This window comes from Coregonus lavaretus (assembly GCF_964263955.1).
Source record: "Coregonus lavaretus genome assembly, contig: HAP1_SCAFFOLD_2149, whole genome shotgun sequence".
Taxonomy (NCBI): domain Eukaryota; kingdom Metazoa; phylum Chordata; class Actinopteri; order Salmoniformes; family Salmonidae; genus Coregonus; species Coregonus lavaretus.
Genome location: NW_028159625.1, coordinates 49,835 through 70,338, shown reverse-complemented (window position 1 = coordinate 70,338; position 20,504 = coordinate 49,835). Strand labels below are relative to the sequence as shown.

General features: G+C 42.7%; 2 protein-coding genes and 1 long non-coding RNA gene across 4 annotated transcripts; 1 reads left to right on the top strand and 2 right to left on the bottom strand.

Annotated features, from left to right (window-relative positions):
* Positions 1–22: 22 nt before the first annotated feature.
* LOC311122639 (uncharacterized protein) lies at positions 23–7,451 on the bottom strand. Its single transcript, XM_084196981.1, has 6 exons — positions 7,283–7,451; positions 5,491–5,584; positions 4,980–5,093; positions 1,240–1,296; positions 748–918; positions 23–616 (listed from the first exon to the last, which is right to left on the bottom strand). Exons 2-6 carry the CDS (start codon positions 5,566–5,568, stop codon positions 491–493), a joined length of 546 nt encoding a protein of 181 aa, XP_084053107.1. The 5' UTR covers positions 5,569–5,584; positions 7,283–7,451; the 3' UTR covers positions 23–490.
* LOC311122641 lies at positions 4,454–4,973 on the bottom strand. Its single transcript, XR_014612477.1, has 2 exons — positions 4,795–4,973; positions 4,454–4,685 (listed from the first exon to the last, which is right to left on the bottom strand). It is a non-coding gene; the product is annotated as an uncharacterized lncRNA (long non-coding RNA).
* LOC311122638 (membrane-spanning 4-domains subfamily A member 12-like) lies at positions 6,985–20,340 on the top strand. Of its 2 annotated transcripts, none has more exons than XM_084196980.1 (7): positions 6,985–7,248; positions 7,982–8,124; positions 8,576–8,686; positions 8,917–8,973; positions 13,902–14,069; positions 14,459–14,575; positions 20,018–20,340. In XM_084196980.1, the coding sequence occupies exons 2-7, from the start codon at positions 7,999–8,001 to the stop codon at positions 20,075–20,077; spliced, it is 639 nt and encodes a 212-aa protein (XP_084053106.1). In that variant the 5' UTR covers positions 6,985–7,248; positions 7,982–7,998; the 3' UTR covers positions 20,078–20,340. The 2 variants fall into 2 exon arrangements, with proteins under 2 accessions (XP_084053106.1, XP_084053105.1); XM_084196979.1 differs by lacking the exon at positions 6,985–7,248 and adding an exon at positions 7,532–7,647.
* Positions 20,341–20,504: the final 164 nt, after the last annotated feature.

Below are 20,504 nucleotides of genomic sequence, written 5' to 3'. Positions count from 1 at the left end.
AAATAAGCATCAGAAGTCCACAGAGTTTTTACAAATTATTTTATTAATAACTCCCGAGTGGCGCAGTGGTCTAAGGCACTGCATCGCAGTGCTAGCTGTGCCATTAGAGATCCTGGTTCGAATCCAGGCTCTGTCGTAGCCGGGAGACCCATGGGGCGGCGCACAATTGGTCCACGGTAGGGAAGGGAATGGCCGACAGGGATGTAGCTCAGTTGGTAGAGCATGGCGTTTGCAACGCCAGGGTTGTGGGTTCGATTCCCACGGGGGGCCAGTATAAAAAAAGAATGTATACACTCACTAACTGTAAGTCACTCTGGATAAGAGCATCTGCTAAATGACTAAAATGTAAATGTTTCTCAAACAATTGTAAAGCTCGAAAGGAACAAACAAACCCCTGAAATGAACAAACTTGGTCACTGATATTAAACAATATTTTTCTAAAATAGGTTTTTCAACTAGAATCCATTAGTTAATCAGTTTGAGTAATTGATTAATTGATCATTCGGCACAGTCCCACTCTGAGTCCCTTGAGTGCGGAGAAGGAGAGGAGAGAGTGGAGGATAAGAGCCCCCAGGTCATAAACGATGAGCAGGACTGTGACACTTCTGAAGAACCCCTGGGACAGAGAAAAACACAAGGAAGGATCAACAACAACCCCAAAAACACAGTGCCACACAATACAGGGCACTGAAATAGCATAGGGGCAAACAAGACAAACTGGCCACATACCCACAAATCATTCCTTACCTCCAGGTACTCTCCTGGGCACTTGTGTGCAGCCCCTGTGTACAGGTCTATGTTTGGCAGAGTGCAGGGTTCAGCAAAGCCCTGGACGGAGTGTAGGGAGACGCTATACATACACAAAGCCAGTAAGCCTGCCACCAGGCTGGCCACGTTAGTGTAGGCACAGCCCATCAGCTGGGGAGGAGGACACAACACAGATGATAGAGTAAATAGAGACTGGAAAATATCCTGGCCCCAAAAATGAAATACGATCAACTTTATTGTTCCTAAGAAAAAATGGTGTTGGACCAAAATGTTGCTATATAAATGGATGTATCTTCTTTTTATGCACGTAATAGGGTACATACATTGCACAGTAGCCTATGGGCAACATGTTCAGCCCAACAAGTGGTCTACTGTACAGGTGGACCGAGGTGGACTTTTCAATAATGGAATAGATTATTATGATCACACCAGTTCATTCCAATGTAACACGTGACTGTTGTAATTTCTTACCAGCTTTCTGCTGGGAGACTTCTCACAGGCGATGGCGAACGATCCTGCCGTCACAAACTTTAAAAGAAAGTATAAACAATATGTTGTTTCAATTGCTACAGATGTGAAAAAAGAAAACCAAGCACTCCAATGATGTCCCCTATATAACATATAGCCTATGCATAAAATACACAGAAACCTCAGGAAGCTTGGCACCTTAATTGGGGAGTGCGGGCTCGTGGTAATGGCTGGAGCGGAATGGTTGTAATGGTATCAAATAAAAAAAATTAAAATATTGGCAAAATGTATTGCTGATAGAATAAAAGAGGTACTACCTGACATTATTCATCACAATCAGACGGTTAAAAGGAAGGTCTATTGGAGACAACATTAAACAACTACTAGAAATAATGGAAAACTATGAGAATTAGGGAAACCAGGTATAATCTTTATAGCAGATTTTGAGAAAGCATTTGAAACAGTACGCCTATAATCTGTTTATAAGTCCCTGGATTTTTTCAACTCTCTCATAAGATGGGTAAAAGTCATGTACAACAATCCTTTATGTAAAATAATAAATAACAGTTACTGCTCTGAGAACTTTGAATTGTCAAGAGGCGTAAAACAAGGTTGCCCTCTGTCACCATACCTATTTATAATGGTCACCATACCTATTTATTATGCCCATTGAATGGTAAATAATGTATTGTGTCATTTTGGAGTCACCTTTATTGTAAATAAGAATATAATATGTTTCTAAACACTTCTACATGAATGTGGATGCTACCATGATTACGGATAATCCTGAATGAATCGTGAATAATGATGAGTGAGAAAGTTACAGAAGCACAAATATAATACCCCCCCAAAAGTGCCAACCTCCCCTGTTCTTGTAATGGTGAGAGGTTAGCATGGGGTATGATATTTGTGCGTCTGTAACTTTCTCACTCATCATTATTCACGATTAATTCAGGATTATCCGTAATCATGGTAGCATCCACATTAATGTTGAAGTGTTTAGAAACATATTCTATTCTTATTTACAATAAAAGTGACTCCAGAATGACACAATACATTATTTACCATTCATTTCTATTAGACACAAAATAATCTGAAACACAACCAAAACAAACAGCAAATGCATCCAACAAATTTGTAGAGTCACAAGCTTGATGTAGTCATTGCATGCTATGAATAATTGGACCAAAACTTTCCCCCCCTGATCAATCTACACACAATACCCCATAATGACAAAGTGAAAACAAGTTTTTTTTACATAAAAAAAAATACATGAAATATCACATTTACATAAGTATTCAAACCCTTTACTCAGTACTTTGTTGAAGTGCCTTTGGCAGCGCTTACAGCCTTGAGTTTTCTTGGGTATGACGCTACAAGCTTGGCACGCCTGTATTTGGGGAGTTTCTCCCGTTCTTCACTGCAGATCCTCTCAAGCTCTGTCAGGTTGGATGGGGAGCGTCACTGCACAGCTATTTTCAGGTCTCTCCAGAGATGTTCGATCTGGTTCAAGTCTGGGCTCTGGCTGGGCCACTCACGGACATTCAGAGGCTTGTCCCGAAGCCACTCCTGCGTTGTCTTGGCTGTGTGCTTAGGATCATTGTCCTGTTGGATGGTGAACCTTCACCCCAGTCTGAGGTCCTGAGCGCTCTGGAGTAGGTTTTCATCAAGGATCTCTCTGTACTTTGCTCCGTTCATCTTTCCCTCGATCCTGACTAGTCTCCCTGCCGCTGAAAAACATCCCCACAGCATGATGCTGCCACCACCATGCTTCACCGTAGGGATGGTGCCAGATTTCCTCCAGACATGACACTTGGCATTCAGCCTAAAGAGTTCAATCTTTGTTTCATAAAACCAGAGAATCTTGTTTCTCATGGTCTGAGAGTCCTTTAGGTGCCTTTTGGCAAACTCTAAGTGGGCTGTGATGTGCCTTTTACTGAGGAGTGGCTTCCGTTTGCCCACTCTACCATAAAGGCCTGATTGGTGGAGTGCTGCAGAGATGGTTGTCCTTCTGGAAGGTTCTCCCATCTCCACAGAGGAACTCTGGAGCTCTGTCAGAGTGACCATCGGGCTCTTGGTCACCTCCCTGACCAAGGCCCTTCTCCGCCGATTGCTCAGTTTGGCCGGGTGGCCAGCTCGAGGAAGAGTCTTGGTGGTTCCAAACCTTTTCCATTTAGGAATGATGGAGGCCACTGCGTTCTTGGGGACCTTCAATGCTGCAGACATTTTTTGGTACACTTCCCCAGATCTGTGCCTCGACACAATCCTGTCTCGGCGCTCTACGGACAATTCCTTCGGCCTCACGGCTTTTGCTCTGACATGCACTGTCAACTGTGGGACCTTATATAGACAGGTGTGTGCCTTTCCAAATCATGTCCAATCAATTGAATTTACCACAGGTGGACTCCAATCAAGTTGTAGAAACATCTCAAGGATGATCAATGGAAACAGGATTCACCTGAGCTCAATTTCGAGTCTCATAGCAAAGGGTCTGAATACTTATGTAAATAAGGTATTTGTATTTTAATTTTTGTACCTATAATTTCTAAATACCCGTTTTCACTTTGTCTTTATGGGGTATTGTGTGTAGATTGATGAGATTTTTTTTTTTTTTTTATCCATTTCAGAACAAGGCTGTTACGTAACAAAATGTGAAAAAAGTAAAGGGATCTGAATACTTTCCGAATGCACTGTAAGTGTGTTTGTCCCAAAACTTTTGTCCCCCTAAAATGGGGGGACTATGTACAAAAGCTGCTGTAATGTCTAAACGGTTCACCCGAAATGGATGAAAACACCCTCAAATTAAAGCTGACAGTCTGCACTTTAACCTCATAGACATTGTGTCACATCTCATCCAAAGCACTGGAGTACAGAGACAAAACAACAGAAAATGCGTCACCGTCCCAAAACTTTTGGAGCTCAATGTATAAAACAACAATTGATACATCAATCCCTTCGTTTCAATTTAAGCTATTATATAAATACATGCTACAAAAAGAATGCTCATATCAGTATATGGGGCATTGAACAGTCAGCCTTGTGCAGACTGCCACGAGGAAACAGAATCAATAGAACATATTTTCTGGTACTGTCCATCGGTGGCTCGCTTTTGGAATCAGGTCCAGGAATGGTTGTTATGTCATAATATCAGGGTTCAGATGGACCTACAAACTGTATTGTTAGGGGATCTGAAAAAACACAATCAGTCAATGGGAAATATCATTATACTTTGAGTAAAGTATTTATTTTTAGGGCAATATCGGTAGAAATGTTACAAATAGTTAGGTTCAGGACCCTCGTAAGACATCATAGTAAAATGGAGGGATGTATTACAAAAGGAAATAGCTAAATGCATTATACTGGGAAAGATGTGGATCTGTGCATATCGGAGGGTTGGAGTTAAGATCAGAATGAATGGTGGATTGGCCGCTGTGGGTGGAAATCCAGCACTTGAAGAAAGAAGAAATTAGGAATGTAGAATTATTTAACTACAGGTACGGTAGATGTGAGCGAAATAGCTGTAAGTAGGAGTAGAAGTATTGTTGTCCATTAGTTTACCTCAATTAGGGTAGGGATGGTATGGTCAGGGGGAAAAAGTATATAGAAAAAAAAAACATGGTTTCCATGTGTTTGATGCCATTCCATTTGCGCTGTTTCAGACATTATTATGAACTGTCCTCCCCTCAGCAGCCTCCTGTGACAGAAACAAATATATTTATGGCTTTATCAAATTAGGATCTTACCAGGAAGCCAATAAATAAAGGGAGCATGAGTTGTAGTTTGGGTAAGCCAACGTCCATGTAGTACACAGGCACAGCCAACAGCACCTGGAACAGACCCAGGAGTATCGACACCACCTGGTGGAAAAAAGAGAGAACTGCATCTAAAGGAACTGTGATGATTATTACAAAACTAAGCTCTGTGGTCCGATTCTATCCTTCTCCCAGTTCCATTCAGTCTTGCTCATGAGAAATTACAAGTGCAAAAAGTATGATGAGGACAATCGGTCCTTCTAGCCCTTGCTTTCACCAGTCCAAAGCTTTTAAGTCCATGAGGGGGAGTGAGTAAGTGTGTACTCCGTGGAGCAAGTGTCTGATGCATGGTGACTAGACAGATATATGAATTCCACTATTAAGACAACAGAATGGTACAACCGGGAGGGAGAAAGCAGTCTGGTAGATGTATTGACTATCTATATGTATGAATGTTTAGTAATCATTCAATTCATGTCCATTACTCATTCAATTCTCTTACCGCTACAACCTCTGGGTCAAACTTGATGAAGAGGCGATGTAGTTTAGGAACACCTGTTCCTGACTCAGCGGACGACATCGTCCTGAATGAAAGTCTTTGGTCCAGGAGAGAGGAGAGGAAAGAGAAAGGAGAGGAGAGGAGAGAGGAGAGGAAAGAGAAAAGAGAGGAGAGAGGAGAGGAGAGGAAAGAGAGGAGAGAGGAGAGGAGAGAGAAAAGAGAGGAGAGAGGAGAGAGGAGAGGAAAGAGAAAAGAGAGGAGAGAGGAGAAAGGAGAGAGGAGAGGAGACATGCTTATCAGAATCAACCACAAAACGTAACCAATGCAAACACAAAATGTAATCACAGGCACTGGAACGCAGACAAACAGTAGAATGTATGTTTGCAATTTTGGGTTAAAAGGTTTGACTGACGATTCACAAAGAGTTCTATACTTTCCAGCATGGTATTTGAACTCTGCTTATTAAAGGGATACTTTAGGATTTTGGCAATGAGTACCTTCACCAGAGTCATTGCCAAAATCCCAAAGTATCCCTTTAAGCATGTGCATGTTTATGTTGAGCTGAAACTGCAAGAGGGGAGAGGTGAATTTTACCTAACAAGGATTTGGATTGTGGTGATGAGTGGTGTGAATGACTGGAAGAGAGAGAGAGAGAGAGCCAGAGAGCGAGTGAGAGAGAGAGATTGAGAGAGGGGGAGAGCGAGAAGGAGAGCAAGAGAGAATGAAAAGGAGAGGGAGGGAGGGAGGGAGGGAGGGAGGGAGGGAAGGAGGGAGGGAGGGAGGAAGGAAGGAAGGAAGGAAGGAAGGAAGGAAGGAAGGAAGGAAGGAAGGAAGGAAGGAAGGAAGGAAGGAAGGAAGGAAGGAAGGAAGGAAGGAAGGAAGGAAGGAAGGAAGGAAGACGCAGGGAGGGAAGGGGAGAGAGAGTCAGAGAGAGACAGAGAATGAGAGAGAAAAGGAGAGGCAGGGATGGATGGAAGTAAGGAAGGAAGGAAGGAAGGAAGGAAGGAAGGAAGGAAGGAAGGAAGGAAGGAAGGAAGGAAGGAAGGAAGGAGGGAGGGAGGGAGGGGAGAGAGAGTCAGAGAGAGAGAGAACGAAAACCACATGTCAGAGTAGGCCTAGTCCCCATTGGATATAGTGGAATGTTGCTGCTGGATGAAAAGCAGATGTGCACAGTGCACTTGAAGAGGGAAGGGGCGGGGAGGGAGAGTTTATTACGATTAAATCAAGATATGGGGGCATGGGAACATTTCATTTCCAGACCAGAGACACCAAACATTATTCCAGAGCATAGAACGCTCTTCAAACACAGATCTCACTGCATGCACTCTGCGCTCTACTGGATTCGAAGTGGGGAAAGGTTTGCTTGTTTAGGCCAAGCAAACGAAAGAAGAGGAGGGGAGAGAGGGAAGAAAAAACAAAACAGGGGAAAGAGCAATGAACTACGGTCCAGCCGACTGGTCTGTACTGTATTGACGCAACATGACATTCACGGACAAGTGAATGTGAGGGGGGTTTGGGCAGGGCACCATGCCCAGATATCCGCCATAATAGAAAGATAGTCTTCTTTTATTTATTTAATTAGCCTACATTTGATTAAACATTTATTTAATGAGACAAGTCAGTTAAGAACAAATGTATACGACCTATTTACCATTCTTAATTCTCAATAATCTTGTTACGTTGCCTACACATCGATAGGGCTAAACTGCCATATTCTCTCGATTCCCCCTGAAGGACAACGCAACTTCATCCACCATTTATGTAAGTTCATCAGCTATTTAAAAAACGAACTTACCTTGATGAAAACAGCACCTGATGTTTGCACAATGTCCTTTTTTTGTTGCAAAATGACCGTGGAGGTCCAGACTGTCACAAAAACGGTTGCTACCAATGTTTATATTGACTATTGTATCACTGTCTCCCAAGACGAGGGGTCTGCGTCCGGGTAGGGCTAGGGGTGGAGGCTCGCACCAGTGAAAGTTAACTACTCTACTCATTTTTCGTTCGTGCCAAGAACAGGCGGAGACAAAAAAAGTTTAAGGAACGGACTCGGACTGGCTATGTTGCGAAATCTATTTTTCTCATTTGTGGATTAGGGAACAAGAAGTTGTGTTTGTGGAATTAGGCATACTAACGTGATTTTATATCTGAAAGGAAAAGGTAAGATATGTCGATTATCCTAATAGGCTTTTTGATTGTATAACGGTCCACCCTGGAGATTTCGCTATTGTTGTCTAATTAATAATAATTTAAATAAAGGCAGGTTATTTAGCCCACTTTCTAACTATCCCATGGAATTTTATCATGGAATAGCAACTTCAATGACCACTTGTATAGCCAAACAGATTTGTTTTAAACAGAAACTAAAATCATGATTTTTTGGGGAGTTATTATTTTCATTAATGACAAATATTGGTAAAGTCAATATCTTTAATAGTCTAACAATTAAACACACATTGCGTATCGTCCTTTTCCTTTATCCCCATTGCCAAAGGACTCCAGAGCGCGAGGATGGCTGTGTCGGTCTCGAGGGACCTGTCAGTAAGCGTGACGACGGATGTCAACGCGGCTAAACTGACCGACAGACGGCAGGCCCTGCGCGAGAGCATCCAGAAAGGCGAGGCGAAGGCATTGGGGGTGAACATCAAATGTCAAAGACTATTTAATTTTTTTAGATAGAGATGCTACAATAGGGGAAGGTTATTATAGCATGCTGTGTTCAGCCCTGAGCATTTAGTGTCCTGTTTTTTTTTTTCAGTCACATTATGTTTGACTGACGCATTTAAGAGTCAAATATGTATTTGTACATGACTCATTATCTTTACTGTCTCTATAAAGATGTCAGACTGTCAGACATTGGTTTGTGGTGAACGCCTGGAACCTAATGTGTTTGTGTCAATAAGTCAATCATATTATAAAGCCCTTTTTACATCATCAGTTCCTACAAAGTGCCTTTACAGTAAACCAGCCTGTGTGTGTGTGTGTGTGCTTGCTTCTGTCTGTGTGTGTAATTGTGTGTGTTCGTCTATCTATCTATGTGTGTGTGTGTGTGTGTGTGTGTGTGTGTGTGTGTGTGTGTGTGTGTCAGGTGTCCCAGGTAATGATTGGGGTAATGGTGATGTCCTACTCCATCCCCCTCCTCTCCACTGAGTTCACAGAGGTCGTGACCTTTGGGGTGCCTTGGTGGAGTGGCCTATCGGTAACCTAGTAACCTAACCTTCACTCATACTCAATCTCTGTACTGAATGATTTTTGGATGATAGTGAATTACGTTTTGGGGTGGTTATTGTAATTACCAGGTTTTTTAAAAGTGTTGCCATCCAATTTCATTATTATTTTATCCGATAATGCACTCATTCTTTTATATAACCATTGGTTATGATATTTTATTGACAATTGGGAGTTTTTGTTTATATCTGCTGTGCCTAGTTCATAGCAGCAGGAGTCGTTGCCATAGTGATGGAGAAACAAAGCAGTATGAAATCGGTGAGTATGAATACCACCACACGGCATGCTCGCGTACACACACTAACACTAGTGATGCGTGGGGTGACTCATAACCCGCAGTCTCCGCAGGTTTAGGGCAATGATGTATATACATTCTGGATTGCTGATGCTATGTATTGGTCAATGAGATGCTTTGAAGCCACCAGTCGGCCATATTGGCACTCCTCAGAAAAGCAGTCATCTATGGAGAGAAATAGTAATGGCGTCTTTTTGTAGGCACTAACTCCGGCATGGTTCATTCGACAAAGCCTATGGGGAAAATGAATGCAGTTTTTGGAGGGTTTTTGGATAAATGTCGAAAAAAAGGTCTGTGGTAAACACAGGCTTAGGAGATCTTATACGTTTTGTTCTATGAGATAATCTTCATCAGCTAACGTCACCTTTTGTGAATTTTGAAGAATTTATGTAATTTAAAAAGCACAAAAAGTATATAAAGGCTTCATAATTCATAAAGGTCATGTTAACTGACTGCTATTATCTCATAGAACAAAACATACAAGATCTCCTAAGCATGTGTTAACCTCAAACCTTATTTTCGGTGTTTATTCCAAAACCCTATTCTTTCCCCACTCATTTTTCGCATAGGGATGGCTGAATCATTTCCGGGTTTTAGGACTACAAGCTGGCGAGTTCTATAGGAATTGATGCAATTCTACATTATTTCATTTAAATGTTTCAAGGACAAAATTGCATGTATTTAAGTATTTTAGTTGTTTTAGTTGGGACATTAACATTAATACTTTCAAATAATTATACTTTAAGGAAAATATTTTAATATTTTTTTCTATTTGTATGTTTAGCTCACATAATATCATTTAAAAGTATGCATTAAGGTGTCTGTAATAGAATAAACGTGGCAAAAACTAAAGTAGACAATTATAAATGCATTTTTACAGCTTCCAAAATATTTTTTTACAACAGTGGGGGAGTGCCAAGATGGAGGCACGGTGGCTTCAAAACAGCACCCTAATCATCTAGTGTTTATATATAAATCATTGGTTTAGTGTTATGAAATATTATGCAGTGAAGGGCAGGTACAGTAGGGAAAAAAAGTATTTAGTCAGCCACCAATTGTGCAAGTTCTCCCACTTAAAAAGATGAGAGAGGCCTGTAATTTTTATCATAGGTACACGTCAACTATGACAGACAAATTGAGACATTTTTTTCCAGAAAATCACATTGTAGGATTTTTAATGAATTTATTTGCAAATTATGGTGGAAAATAAGTATTTGGTCACCTACAAACAAGCAAGATTTCTGGCTCTCACAGACCTGTAACTTCTTCTTTAAGAGGCTCCTCTGTCCTCCACTCATTACCTGTATTAATGGCACCTGTTTGAACTTGTTATCAGTATAAAAGACACCTGTCCACAACCTCAAACAGTCACACTCCAAACTCCACAATGGCCAAGACCAAAGAGCTGTCAAAGGACACCAGAAACAAAATTGTAGACCTGCACCAGGCTGGGAAGACTGAATCTGCAATAGGTAAGCAGCTTGGTTTGAAGAAATCAACTGTGGGAGTAATTATTAGGAAATGGAAGACATACAAGACCACTGATAATCTCCCTCGATCTGGGGCTCCACGCAAGATCTCACCCCGTGGGGTCAAAATGATCACAAGAATGGTGAGCAAAAATCCCAGAACCACACGGGGGGACCTAGTGAATGACCTGCAGAGAGCTGGGACCAAAGTAACAAAGCCTACCATCAGTAACACACTACGCCGCCAGGGACTCAAATCCTGCAGTGCCAGACGTGTCCCCCTGCTTAAGCCAGTACATGTCCAGGCCCGTCTGAAGTTTGCTAGAGTGCATTTGGATGATCCAGAAGAGGATTGGGAGAATGTCATATGGTCAGATGAAACCAAAATATAACTTTTTGGTAAAAACTCAACTCGTCGTGTTTGGAGAACAAAGAATGCTGAGTTGCATCCAAAGAACACCATGCCTACTGTGAAGCATGGGGGTGGAAACATCATGCTTTGGGGCTGTTTTTCTGCAAAGGGACCAGGACGACTGATCCGTGTAAAGGAAAGAATGAATGGGGCCATGTATCGTGAGATTTTGAGTGAAAACCTCCTTCCATCAGGAAGGGCATTGAAGATGAAACGTGGCTGGGTTTTTCAGCATGACAATGATCCCAAACACACCGCCCGGGCAACGAAGGAGTGGCTTCGTAAGAAGCATTTCAAGGTCCTGGAGTGGCCTAGCCAGTCTCCAGATCTCAACCCCATAGAAAATCTTTGGAGGGAGTTGAAAGTCTGTGTTGCCCAGCGACAGCCCCAAAACATCACTGCTCTAGAGGAGATCTGCATGGAGGAATGGGCCAAAATACCAGCAACAATGTGTGAAACGTTGTGAAGACTTACAGAAAACGTTTGACCTGTGTCATTGCCAACAAAGGGTATATAACAAAGTATTGAGAAACTTTTGTTATTGACCAAATACTTATTTTCCACCATAATTTGCAAATAAATTCATAAAAAATCCTACAATGTGATTTTCTGGATTTTTTTTTCTCATTTTGTCTGTCATAGTTGACGTGTACCTATGATGAAAATTACAGGCCTCTCTCATATTTTTAAGTGGGAGAACTTGCACAATTGGTGGCTGACTAAATACTTTTTTTCCCCACTGTAGGTGGCAGTCGGGTTGAATAAAGAGAAAATAATACATTTTAAAAATCTATACATGTATAATTGTTGTACAATTTATATCTAGGCCTATAGGCTACATTGAGGTTTTCCTTTCATGTTTTTGGCATTAGTGCGTAAGCCTAAACTTTAGGGCCTAACTTTACGCGTGCCAAATAGTCTACAAGCCAATCGCCAAACGCTTTTGGGAACAGGCAGAAAAAGTTAACATCGATCCATGGAGGCAAAAAGGACAATGCCGGAGTTTAATTCAATAAGAGAAAAGCTGTGAAATGGAGAGTTCAAAATACAGAGAAGGGAGGCCAGAAAAGTAATGTTTGGGAAAGATTTGGTGAAGTGGTAAAAGTGGATGATAACAGTGACTATGTTATGTGTGATGATTGTGAGGCGCTATACGACGGGGCTGTAGTGGAACAGGTTGAGAGCTTCAAGTTCCTTGGTGTCCACATCACCAACGAACTATCATGGTCCAAACACATCAAGACAGTCGTGAAGAGGGCACGACAAAGCCTATTCCCCCTCTGGAGACTGAAAAGATTTGTCATGGGTCCTCAGATCCTCAAAAAGTTATACAGCTGCACCATCGAGAGCATCCTGAGTGGTTGCATCACCGCCTGGTATGGCAACTGCTCGGCCTCCGACCGCAAGGCACTACAGAGGGTAGCTGCTGCTACTCTGTTAATTATTTATGCATAGTCACTTTAACTCTACCCACATGTACATATTACCTCATCTACCTCAACTAGCCGGTGCCCCCGCACATTGACTCTGCACCGGTACCCCCATGTATATATAGCCTCCCTATTATTATTTTATTTTACTTCTGCTCTTTTTTTCTCAACACTTTTTTGTTGTTGTTTTATATTACTTTTTTATTTAAAAAATAATGCTTTGTTGGTTAAGGGCTGTAAGTAAGCATTTCACGGTAATGTCTACACCTGTTGTATTCGGCACATGTGGCAAATAAAATTTGATTTGATTTGATTTGATTTAGTCACAAGGTGGGGACTTCAAATAGGCCTATGCAGTGGTGGAAAAAGTACTCAATTGTCATACTTGAGTAAAAGTAAAGATACCTTAATAGAAAATGACTCAAGTAAAAGTGAATGTCACCCAGTAAAATACTATTTGGTTTTAAATATACTTACACCTACCGTTCAAAAGTTTGGGGTCACTTAGAAATGTCCTTGTTTTTGAAAGAAAAGCAATTTTTTTGTCCGATAAATAACATCAAATTGATCAGAAATACAGTGTAGACATTGTTAATGTTGTAAATGGCTATTGTAGCTGGAAACGGCTGGGTTTTAATGGAATATCTACATAGGCGTACAGAGGCCCATTATCAGCAACCATCAGTCCTGTGTTCTAATGGCACGTTGTGTTTGCTAATCCAAGTTTATCATTTTAAAAGTCTAATTGATCACTAGAAAACCCTTTTGCAATTATGTTAGCACAGCTGAAAACTGTTGTGCTGATTAAAGAAGCAATAAAACTGGCCTTCTTGAGACTAGTTGAGTATCTGGAGCATCAACAATTGTGGGTTCGATTACAGGCTCAAAATGGCCAGAAACAAGTAACTTTCTTCTGAAACTCGTCAGTCTATTCTTGTTCTGAGAAATGAAAGCTATTCCATGCGAGAAATTGCCAAGAAACTGAAGATCTCGTACAATGCTGTGTACTACTCCCTTCACAGAACAGCTGGCCATTTTGAGCCTGTAATCAAACCCACAATTGCTGATGCTCCAGATACTCAACTAGTCTCAAGGAGGCCAGTTTATTTTGATACACCAAATGTACATTTTGACTTGGAAACAAGAGTGGAGAAATATGATTTATTTCTTTCAGCATCTTGAGAGAATGCGAATGCGCAGTTAGTCTGTAGAGGTGCAATCTTTATCAGTGTCATACAAGCTGATAGTATTTCAACCACATAAAATATGCATCCAAGCCGAACTGAAATCTTATCAGCAACATGTTGGGTCATTTCACAGCTTTTTTATTTCCTTACTACCGGTCAAACTGATTCTGGTGAACAAGGGTTTATTTCAAGTTGACTCACAAATAGCCTACCAAAATTATAAGCAGAATCCTGCCTCAGATTTTCACTTTATCACATATAGTCACACACACAACACACAATATATTACAAAAATGTGCATGATGATCAATGAGGTCTGGCCCCTGACTCCCACCCCTATCTCTTTCTCCTCCCTCCCCCTCTCTCTCTTTCTCTCTCCCTCCGCCCCTCCAGCTGAGTGTGTGTATGGTGGTGACACTGGTGGTCAGTTTGGTTTCTCTCCTGGCCCTCATCTTCTACTTCATCGATCTCCACAACAACCCTGAGACACAGTGTAACCACCCCACGGACCAGCCAACGTACTACATGGAGTTGGAATGTGACCACCAGCACTACGCCACTGTCAGTATCTCTTTCATCATTGGTCTATGTGTGTGTGTCGCCACTGTGTACTGTCACCCCATCATGTTTGTAATGCATCATGTGTATGACTCATGGAGAAATTATATTCATTCTGAAATGATATGTCCCTCATATTCAAATTATCTGTTTCATCACAATGCAATATTACAATTTATGTGTGAAAAATGTTCTTCCAAACACATTGTAATGTTGTGGTATTGTGTATTTTATATTGTAAATTTGTAATAATAGAGTAATAATGTATTTTATGATGTATTGTTTATGCTGTTGTGTTTTACTGTGATGTAATTACTTGCTCTCAGTTTAACTTTCACTCTCTCTGTCGCTCCCCCCCCCCCCTCTCTCTCTTGCTCCTTTCTTTACCTCAGATGTTCAGTTACGGAGTAAAGTCATGCCTCCTTCTCTTCACCATCATCCAGATCACCATCTCCTCAACGCTCTCTTACATCCTGTACAAGGAGAGGAGGAGTTACGGACCATACTCAGTAAGACAGACAGGAAAATACATTAAAGGGGAACGTCAGTATTTTACTCAATTTACAGATTTAGATTACTAGATTACCATGAACATTATATTTAGTATTTATTAGGATCCCCATTCAGCAGCTACTCTTCCTGGGGTCCAAACAGAGAGAGGGGGGCAGCGACAGAGGGAGCGAAGTTAAACTGAGAGCAAGTAATGACATCACAGTAAAACACAACAGCATAAACAATACATCTTAAAATACATTACAAATTTACTATATAAATCCACAATGTGTGTTTATGTGTGTAAAGTACATGTAGATTACAGATTACAGTGTCTCCTGGCCCATAGACTACTTTCCGGGTTAGGAACCATCTAACATCAAGTTGTAAAATATTTCCCTTTTCATATTTTGTTTATCACTGTAACATTCATTATTATCTGGGGTATTAGAATGGTGCCGGAGGAGATGGCTGCAGTTTTATGGGCTCCTAACCAATTGTGCTATTGTGTGTGTTTTTTCGCGCTATTTGTAACGTCTCTTTTGACCGAAAAGAGCTTCTGGATATCAGAACAGCGATTACTCACCTCGTACTGGACAAAGATTTTTTCTTTAACGAGTCGGACGCAAAGGATTTTCTTCAGACACCCGACAAGGCCCAAATCCCCGTCATTCGCATGAGAAAGAGACAGAGATATCGAGGATGTAGGTCGTGGTGCCTTGTAAGGATCCAACGTCAAGTGGGTAATCTGCCTCCACCATCAGTCCTATTAGCCAACGTACAATCATTGGAAAACAAAATAGATGAACTACGATCACGGATATCATACCAACGGGACATTAAAAACTGTAATATCTTATGTTTCACTGAGTCGTGGCTGAACGACAACATGGATAACATACAGCTGGCGGGATATACGCTGCATCGGCAAGATAAAACAGACAGGGGGTGGCGGTCTGTATATATTTGTAAACAACAGCTGGTGCACGAAATCTAATATTAAGGAAGTCTCTAGGTTTTGCTCGCCTGAGGTAGAGTATCTCATGTAAGCTGTAGACCACACTATTTACCAAGAGAGTTTTCATCTATATTTTTCGTAGCTGTCTATTTACCACCACAACCCGATGCTGGCACTAAGACCGCACTCAATGAGCTGTATAAGGCCATAAGCAAACAGGAAAACGCTCATCCAGAAGCGGCGCTCCTAATGGCCGGGGACTTTAATGCAGGGAAACTTAAATCCGTTTTACCTCATTTCTACCAGCATGTTAAATGTGTAACCAGAGGGAAAAAACTCTAGACCACCTTTACTCCACACACAGAGACGCGTACAAAGCTCTCCCTCGCTCTCCATTTGGCCAATCTGACCATAACCCGATCCTCCGGATTCCTGCTTACAAGCGAAAACTAAAGCAGGAAGCACCAGTGACTCGGTCAATAAAGAAGTGGTCAGATGACGCAGATGCTAAGCCACATGACTGTTTTGCTAGCACAGACTGGAATATGTTCTGGGATTCTTCCGATGGCATTGAAGAGTACACCACATCAGTCACTGGCTTCATCAATAAGTGCATCGATGACGTCGTCCCCACAGTGACCGTACGTACATATCCCAACCAAAAGCCATGGATTACAGGCAACATCTGCACTGAGCTAAAGGGTAGAGCTGCCGCTTTCAAGGAGCGGGACTCTAACCCGGACGCTTATAAGAAATCCCGCTATGCCCTCCGACGAACAATCAAACAGGCAAAGCGTCAATACAGGACTAAGATTGAATCGTACTACACCGGCTCTGACGCTTGTCAGATGTCTAAGGGCTTGCAAACTATTACAGAATACAAAGGGAAGCACAGCCGCGAGCTTCCAACTGACACGAGCCTACCAGACGAGATCCCAACAGATCCACAGATGATGCAATCTCTATTGCACTCCACACTGCCCTTTCCCACTTGGACAAAAGGAACACCTATGTGAGAATGCTATTCATTGACTACAGATCAGCATTCAAATCAAATCAAATCAAATTGTATTGGCCACATGCGCCGAATACAACAGGTGCAGACATTACAGTGAAATGCTTACTTACAGCCCTTAACCAACAGTGCATTTATTTTTTATAAAAAAGTAAAATAAAACAATAACAAAAAAGTTTTGAGAAAAAAAAGAGCAGAAGTAAAATAAAATAACAGTAGGGAGGCTATATATACAGGGGGGGTACCGGTGCAGAGTTAATGTGCGGGGGCACCGGCTAGTTGAGGTAGTTGAAGTAATATGTACATGTGGGTAGAGTTAAAGTGACTATGCATAAATAATTAACAGAGTAGCAGCAGCGTAAAAAGATGGGGTGGGGGGGCAGTGCAAATAGTCTGGGTAGCCATGATTAGCTGTTCAGGAGTCTTATGGCTTGGGGGTAGAAGCTGTTGAGAAGTCTTTTGGACCTAGACTTGGCACTCCGGTACCGCTTGCCGTGCGGTAGCAGAGAGAACAGTCTATGACTAGGGTGGCTGGAGTCTTTGACAATTTTGAGGGCCTTCCTCTGACACCGCCTGATATAGAGGTCCTGGATGGCAGGAAGCTTGGCCCCAGTGATGTACTGGGCCGTACGCACTACCCTCTGTAGTGCCTTGCGGTCCAAGGCCAAGCAGTTGCCATACCAGGCGGTGATGCAATCAGTCAGGATGCTCTCGATGGTGCAGCTGTAGAATTTCTTTAGGATCTGAGGACCCATGCCAAATCTTTTCAGTCTCCTGAGGGGGAATAGGCTTTGTCGTGCCCTTTTCACGACTGTCTTGGTGTGTTTGGACCATGATAGTTCGTTGGTGATGTGGACACCAAGGAACTTGAAGCTCTCAACCTGTTCCACTACAGCCCCGTCGATGAGAATGGGGGCGTGCTCAGTCCTCTTTTTTTTCCTGTAGTCCACAATCATCTCCTTTGTCTTGGTCACGTTGAGGGAGAGGTTGTTGGCCAGGTCTCTGACCTCCTCCCTATAGGCTGTCTCATCGTTGTCGGTGATCAGGCCTCCCACTGTTGTGTCGTCGGCAAACTTAATGATGGTGTTGGAGTCGTGCCTGGCCATGCAGTCATGGGTGAACAGGGAGTACAGGAGGGGACTAAGCACGCACCCCTGAGGGGCCCCCGTGTTGAGGATCAGTGTGGCAGATGTGTTGTTACCTACCCTTACCACCTGGGGGCGGCCCGTCAGGAAGTCCAGGATCCAGTTGCAGAGGGAGGTGTTTATTCCCAGGATCCTTAGCTTAGTGATGAGCTTTGAGGGCACTATGGTGTTGAATGCTGAGCTGTAGTCAATGAATAGCATTCTCACATAGGTGTTCCTCTTGTCCAGGTGGGAAAGGGCAGTGTGGAGTGCAATAGAGATTGCATCATCTGTGAATCTGTTGGGGCGGTATGCAAGTTGGAGTGGGTCTAGGGTTTCTGGGATAATGGTGTTGATGTGAGCCATGACCAGCCTTTCAAAGCACTTCATGGCTACAGACGTCAGTGCTACGGGTCGGTAGTCATTTAGGCAGGTTATCTTAGAGTCCTTGGGCACAGGGACTATGGTGGTCTGCTTGAAACATGTTGGTATTACAGACTCAGTCAGAAAATGAAAATGTCAGTGAAGACACTTGCCAGTTGGTACACGTCCTGGTAATCCGTCTGGCCCTGCGGCCTTGTGAATGTTGACCTGCTTAAAAGTCTTACTCACATCGGCTACGGAGAGCGGGATCACATAGTCATCCGGAACAGCTGGTGCTCTCATGCATGCTTCAGTGTTGCTTGCCTCGAAGCGAGCATAGAAGTGGTTTAGCTCGTCTGGAAGTCTTGTGTCACTGGGCAGCTCGCGGCTGTGCTTCCCTTTTTTGTCTGTAATAGTTTTCAAGCCCTGCCACATCCGACGAGCGTCAGAGCCGGTGTAGTACGATTCAATCTTAGTCCTGTATTGACTCTTTGCCTGTTTGATGGTTCGTCGGAGGGCATAGCGGGATTTCTTATAAGCGTCCGGGTTAGAGTCCCTCTCCTTGAAAGTGGCAGCTCAGTGCGGATGTTTCCTGTTATCCATGGCTTCTGGTTGGGGTATGTATGTACGGTCACCAAAGTGCCCTCAAAGCACCTCCCTCTGCAACTGGATCCTGGACTTCCTGACGGGCCGCACCCAGGTGGTAAGGGTAGGTAACAACACATCTGCCACGCTGATCCTCCACACGGGAGCCCCTCAGGGGTGCGTGCTCAGTCCCCTCCTGTACTCCCTGTTCACCCATGACTGCATGGCCAGGCACGACTCCAACACCATCATTAAGTTTGCCGACGACACAACAGTGGGAGGCCTGATCACCAACAACGATGAGACAGCCTATAGGGAGGAGGTCAGAGACCTGGTCGTGTGGTGCCAGGACAACAACCTCTCCCTCAACGTGATCAAGACAAAGGAGAGGATTGTGGACTACAGGAAAAGGAGGACCAAGCACGCCCCCATTCTCATCGACGGGGCTGTAGTGGAGCAGTTTGAGAGCTTTAAGTTCCTTGGTGTCCACATCACCAACAAACTATCATGGTCCAAACACACCAAGACAGTCGTGAAGAGGGCACGACAAAGCCTATTCCCCCTCAGGAGACTGAAAAGATTTGGCATGGGTCCTCAGATCCTCAAGAAGTTATACAGCTGCACCATCGAGAGCATCCTGACTGGTTGCATCACTGCCTGGTATGGCAAATGCTTGGCCTCCGACCGCAAGGCACTACAAAGGGTAGTGCATACGGCCCAGTACTTCACTGGGGCCAAGCTTCCTGCCATCCAGGACCTCTATACCAGGCGGTGTCAGAGGAAGGCCCTAAAATTTGTCAAAGACTCCAGCCACCCTAGTCATAGACTGTTCTCTCTGCTACCGCACGGCAAGCGGTACCAGAGCGCCAAGTCTAGGTCCAAAAGGCTTCTTCACAGCTTCTGAACCCAAGCCATAAGACTCCTGAACAGCTAATCAAATGGCTACCCCCTTTTTTACGCTGCTGCTACTCTCTGTTTATTATCTATGCATAGTCACTTTAACTCTACCTACATGTACATATTACCTCAATTACCTCGACTAACCTGTGCCCCTGCCCATTGACTATGTACTGGTACTGTATATAGCCTCGGTACTGTCATTTTACTGCTGCTCTTTAATTATTTTTATTTTTTAGCTATCTATTTTTTACTTAACACTTATTTTTCTTAAAACTGCATTGTTAGTTAATGGCTTGTAAGCATTTCACTGTACGATAGAATCAAAACTAAATGAAAAGGGGATTAAAACAACACCCATATTTTTGGAGAGATTGTTTCCATACAAATAAAATATTTACAAGATAGTGTAAATGCACAGAGAATGCCACAAGTCAGGCAATTGAGTAGTTAATCTATCTATTTTCTCCTCTCCCTTCCTCTTTCTCCTCTTTCTCTCTCTTTCTCTCTCTTCCAGTCTCTCAATCAAGATGTTGCCTCGACTCCCATAATGGTCACTGCCCCCGACTTCAACTGACCAATTACAGCTGCAGACAGATTTCCACCAATTCCCCTGTTATGATAATGATGATTTGTCCGCCACAGATGGTTTGTTTAAGTTTCTACCATTGTGGCTTGATGTTATGTCTTTGAATGTGTAACATGAAATTGTGGAATTGATATGGATGCAATTCCATAGTATGCAGTGTTTTACTACAATGCAGTGCTAAATAATGGTTTAATTTTCCCTAAATTCCTCATTTGTTTTGTATATTTTTACCTAAATAAAATCATTTATATCAAAAATACTGTTCTTCAAAATGCATTTGTAACATAACTTGTTCTGATAGTGAGTCCCGCTCATCTCCTCTCCGGATTTTCAGGACAAAGTGTTCTCTCTCTCTAGAACACAAATAAGCCTTGTCCGAGCCAGAACGGCCCATAGGGGCAGGAGCCTTTCTCCT

Excerpts from the sequence above, each read along its gene's own strand:
- LOC311122638 (XM_084196980.1), top strand. The coding sequence starts at position 7,999 with ATGGCTGTGTCGGTCTCGAGGGACCTGTCAGTAAGCGTGACGACGGAT. Across the intron at positions 8,125-8,575 it reads GCGAGGCGAAGGCATTGGGG|GTGTCCCAGGTAATGATTGG; the intron begins GTGAACATCAAA and ends TGTGTGTGTCAG. Across the intron at positions 14,576-20,017 it reads GGAGTTACGGACCATACTCA|TCTCTCAATCAAGATGTTGC; the intron begins GTAAGACAGACA and ends TCTCTCTTCCAG.
- LOC311122639 (XM_084196981.1), bottom strand. The coding sequence starts at position 5,568 with ATGTCGTCCGCTGAGTCAGGAACAGGTGTTCCTAAACTACATCGCCTC. Across the intron at positions 5,094-5,490 it reads TTGACCCAGAGGTTGTAGCG|GTGGTGTCGATACTCCTGGG; the intron begins GTAAGAGAATTG and ends TTTTTCCACCAG. Across the intron at positions 1,297-4,979 it reads CTTTATTTATTGGCTTCCTG|TTTGTGACGGCAGGATCGTT; the intron begins GTAAGATCCTAA and ends TTTCTTTTAAAG.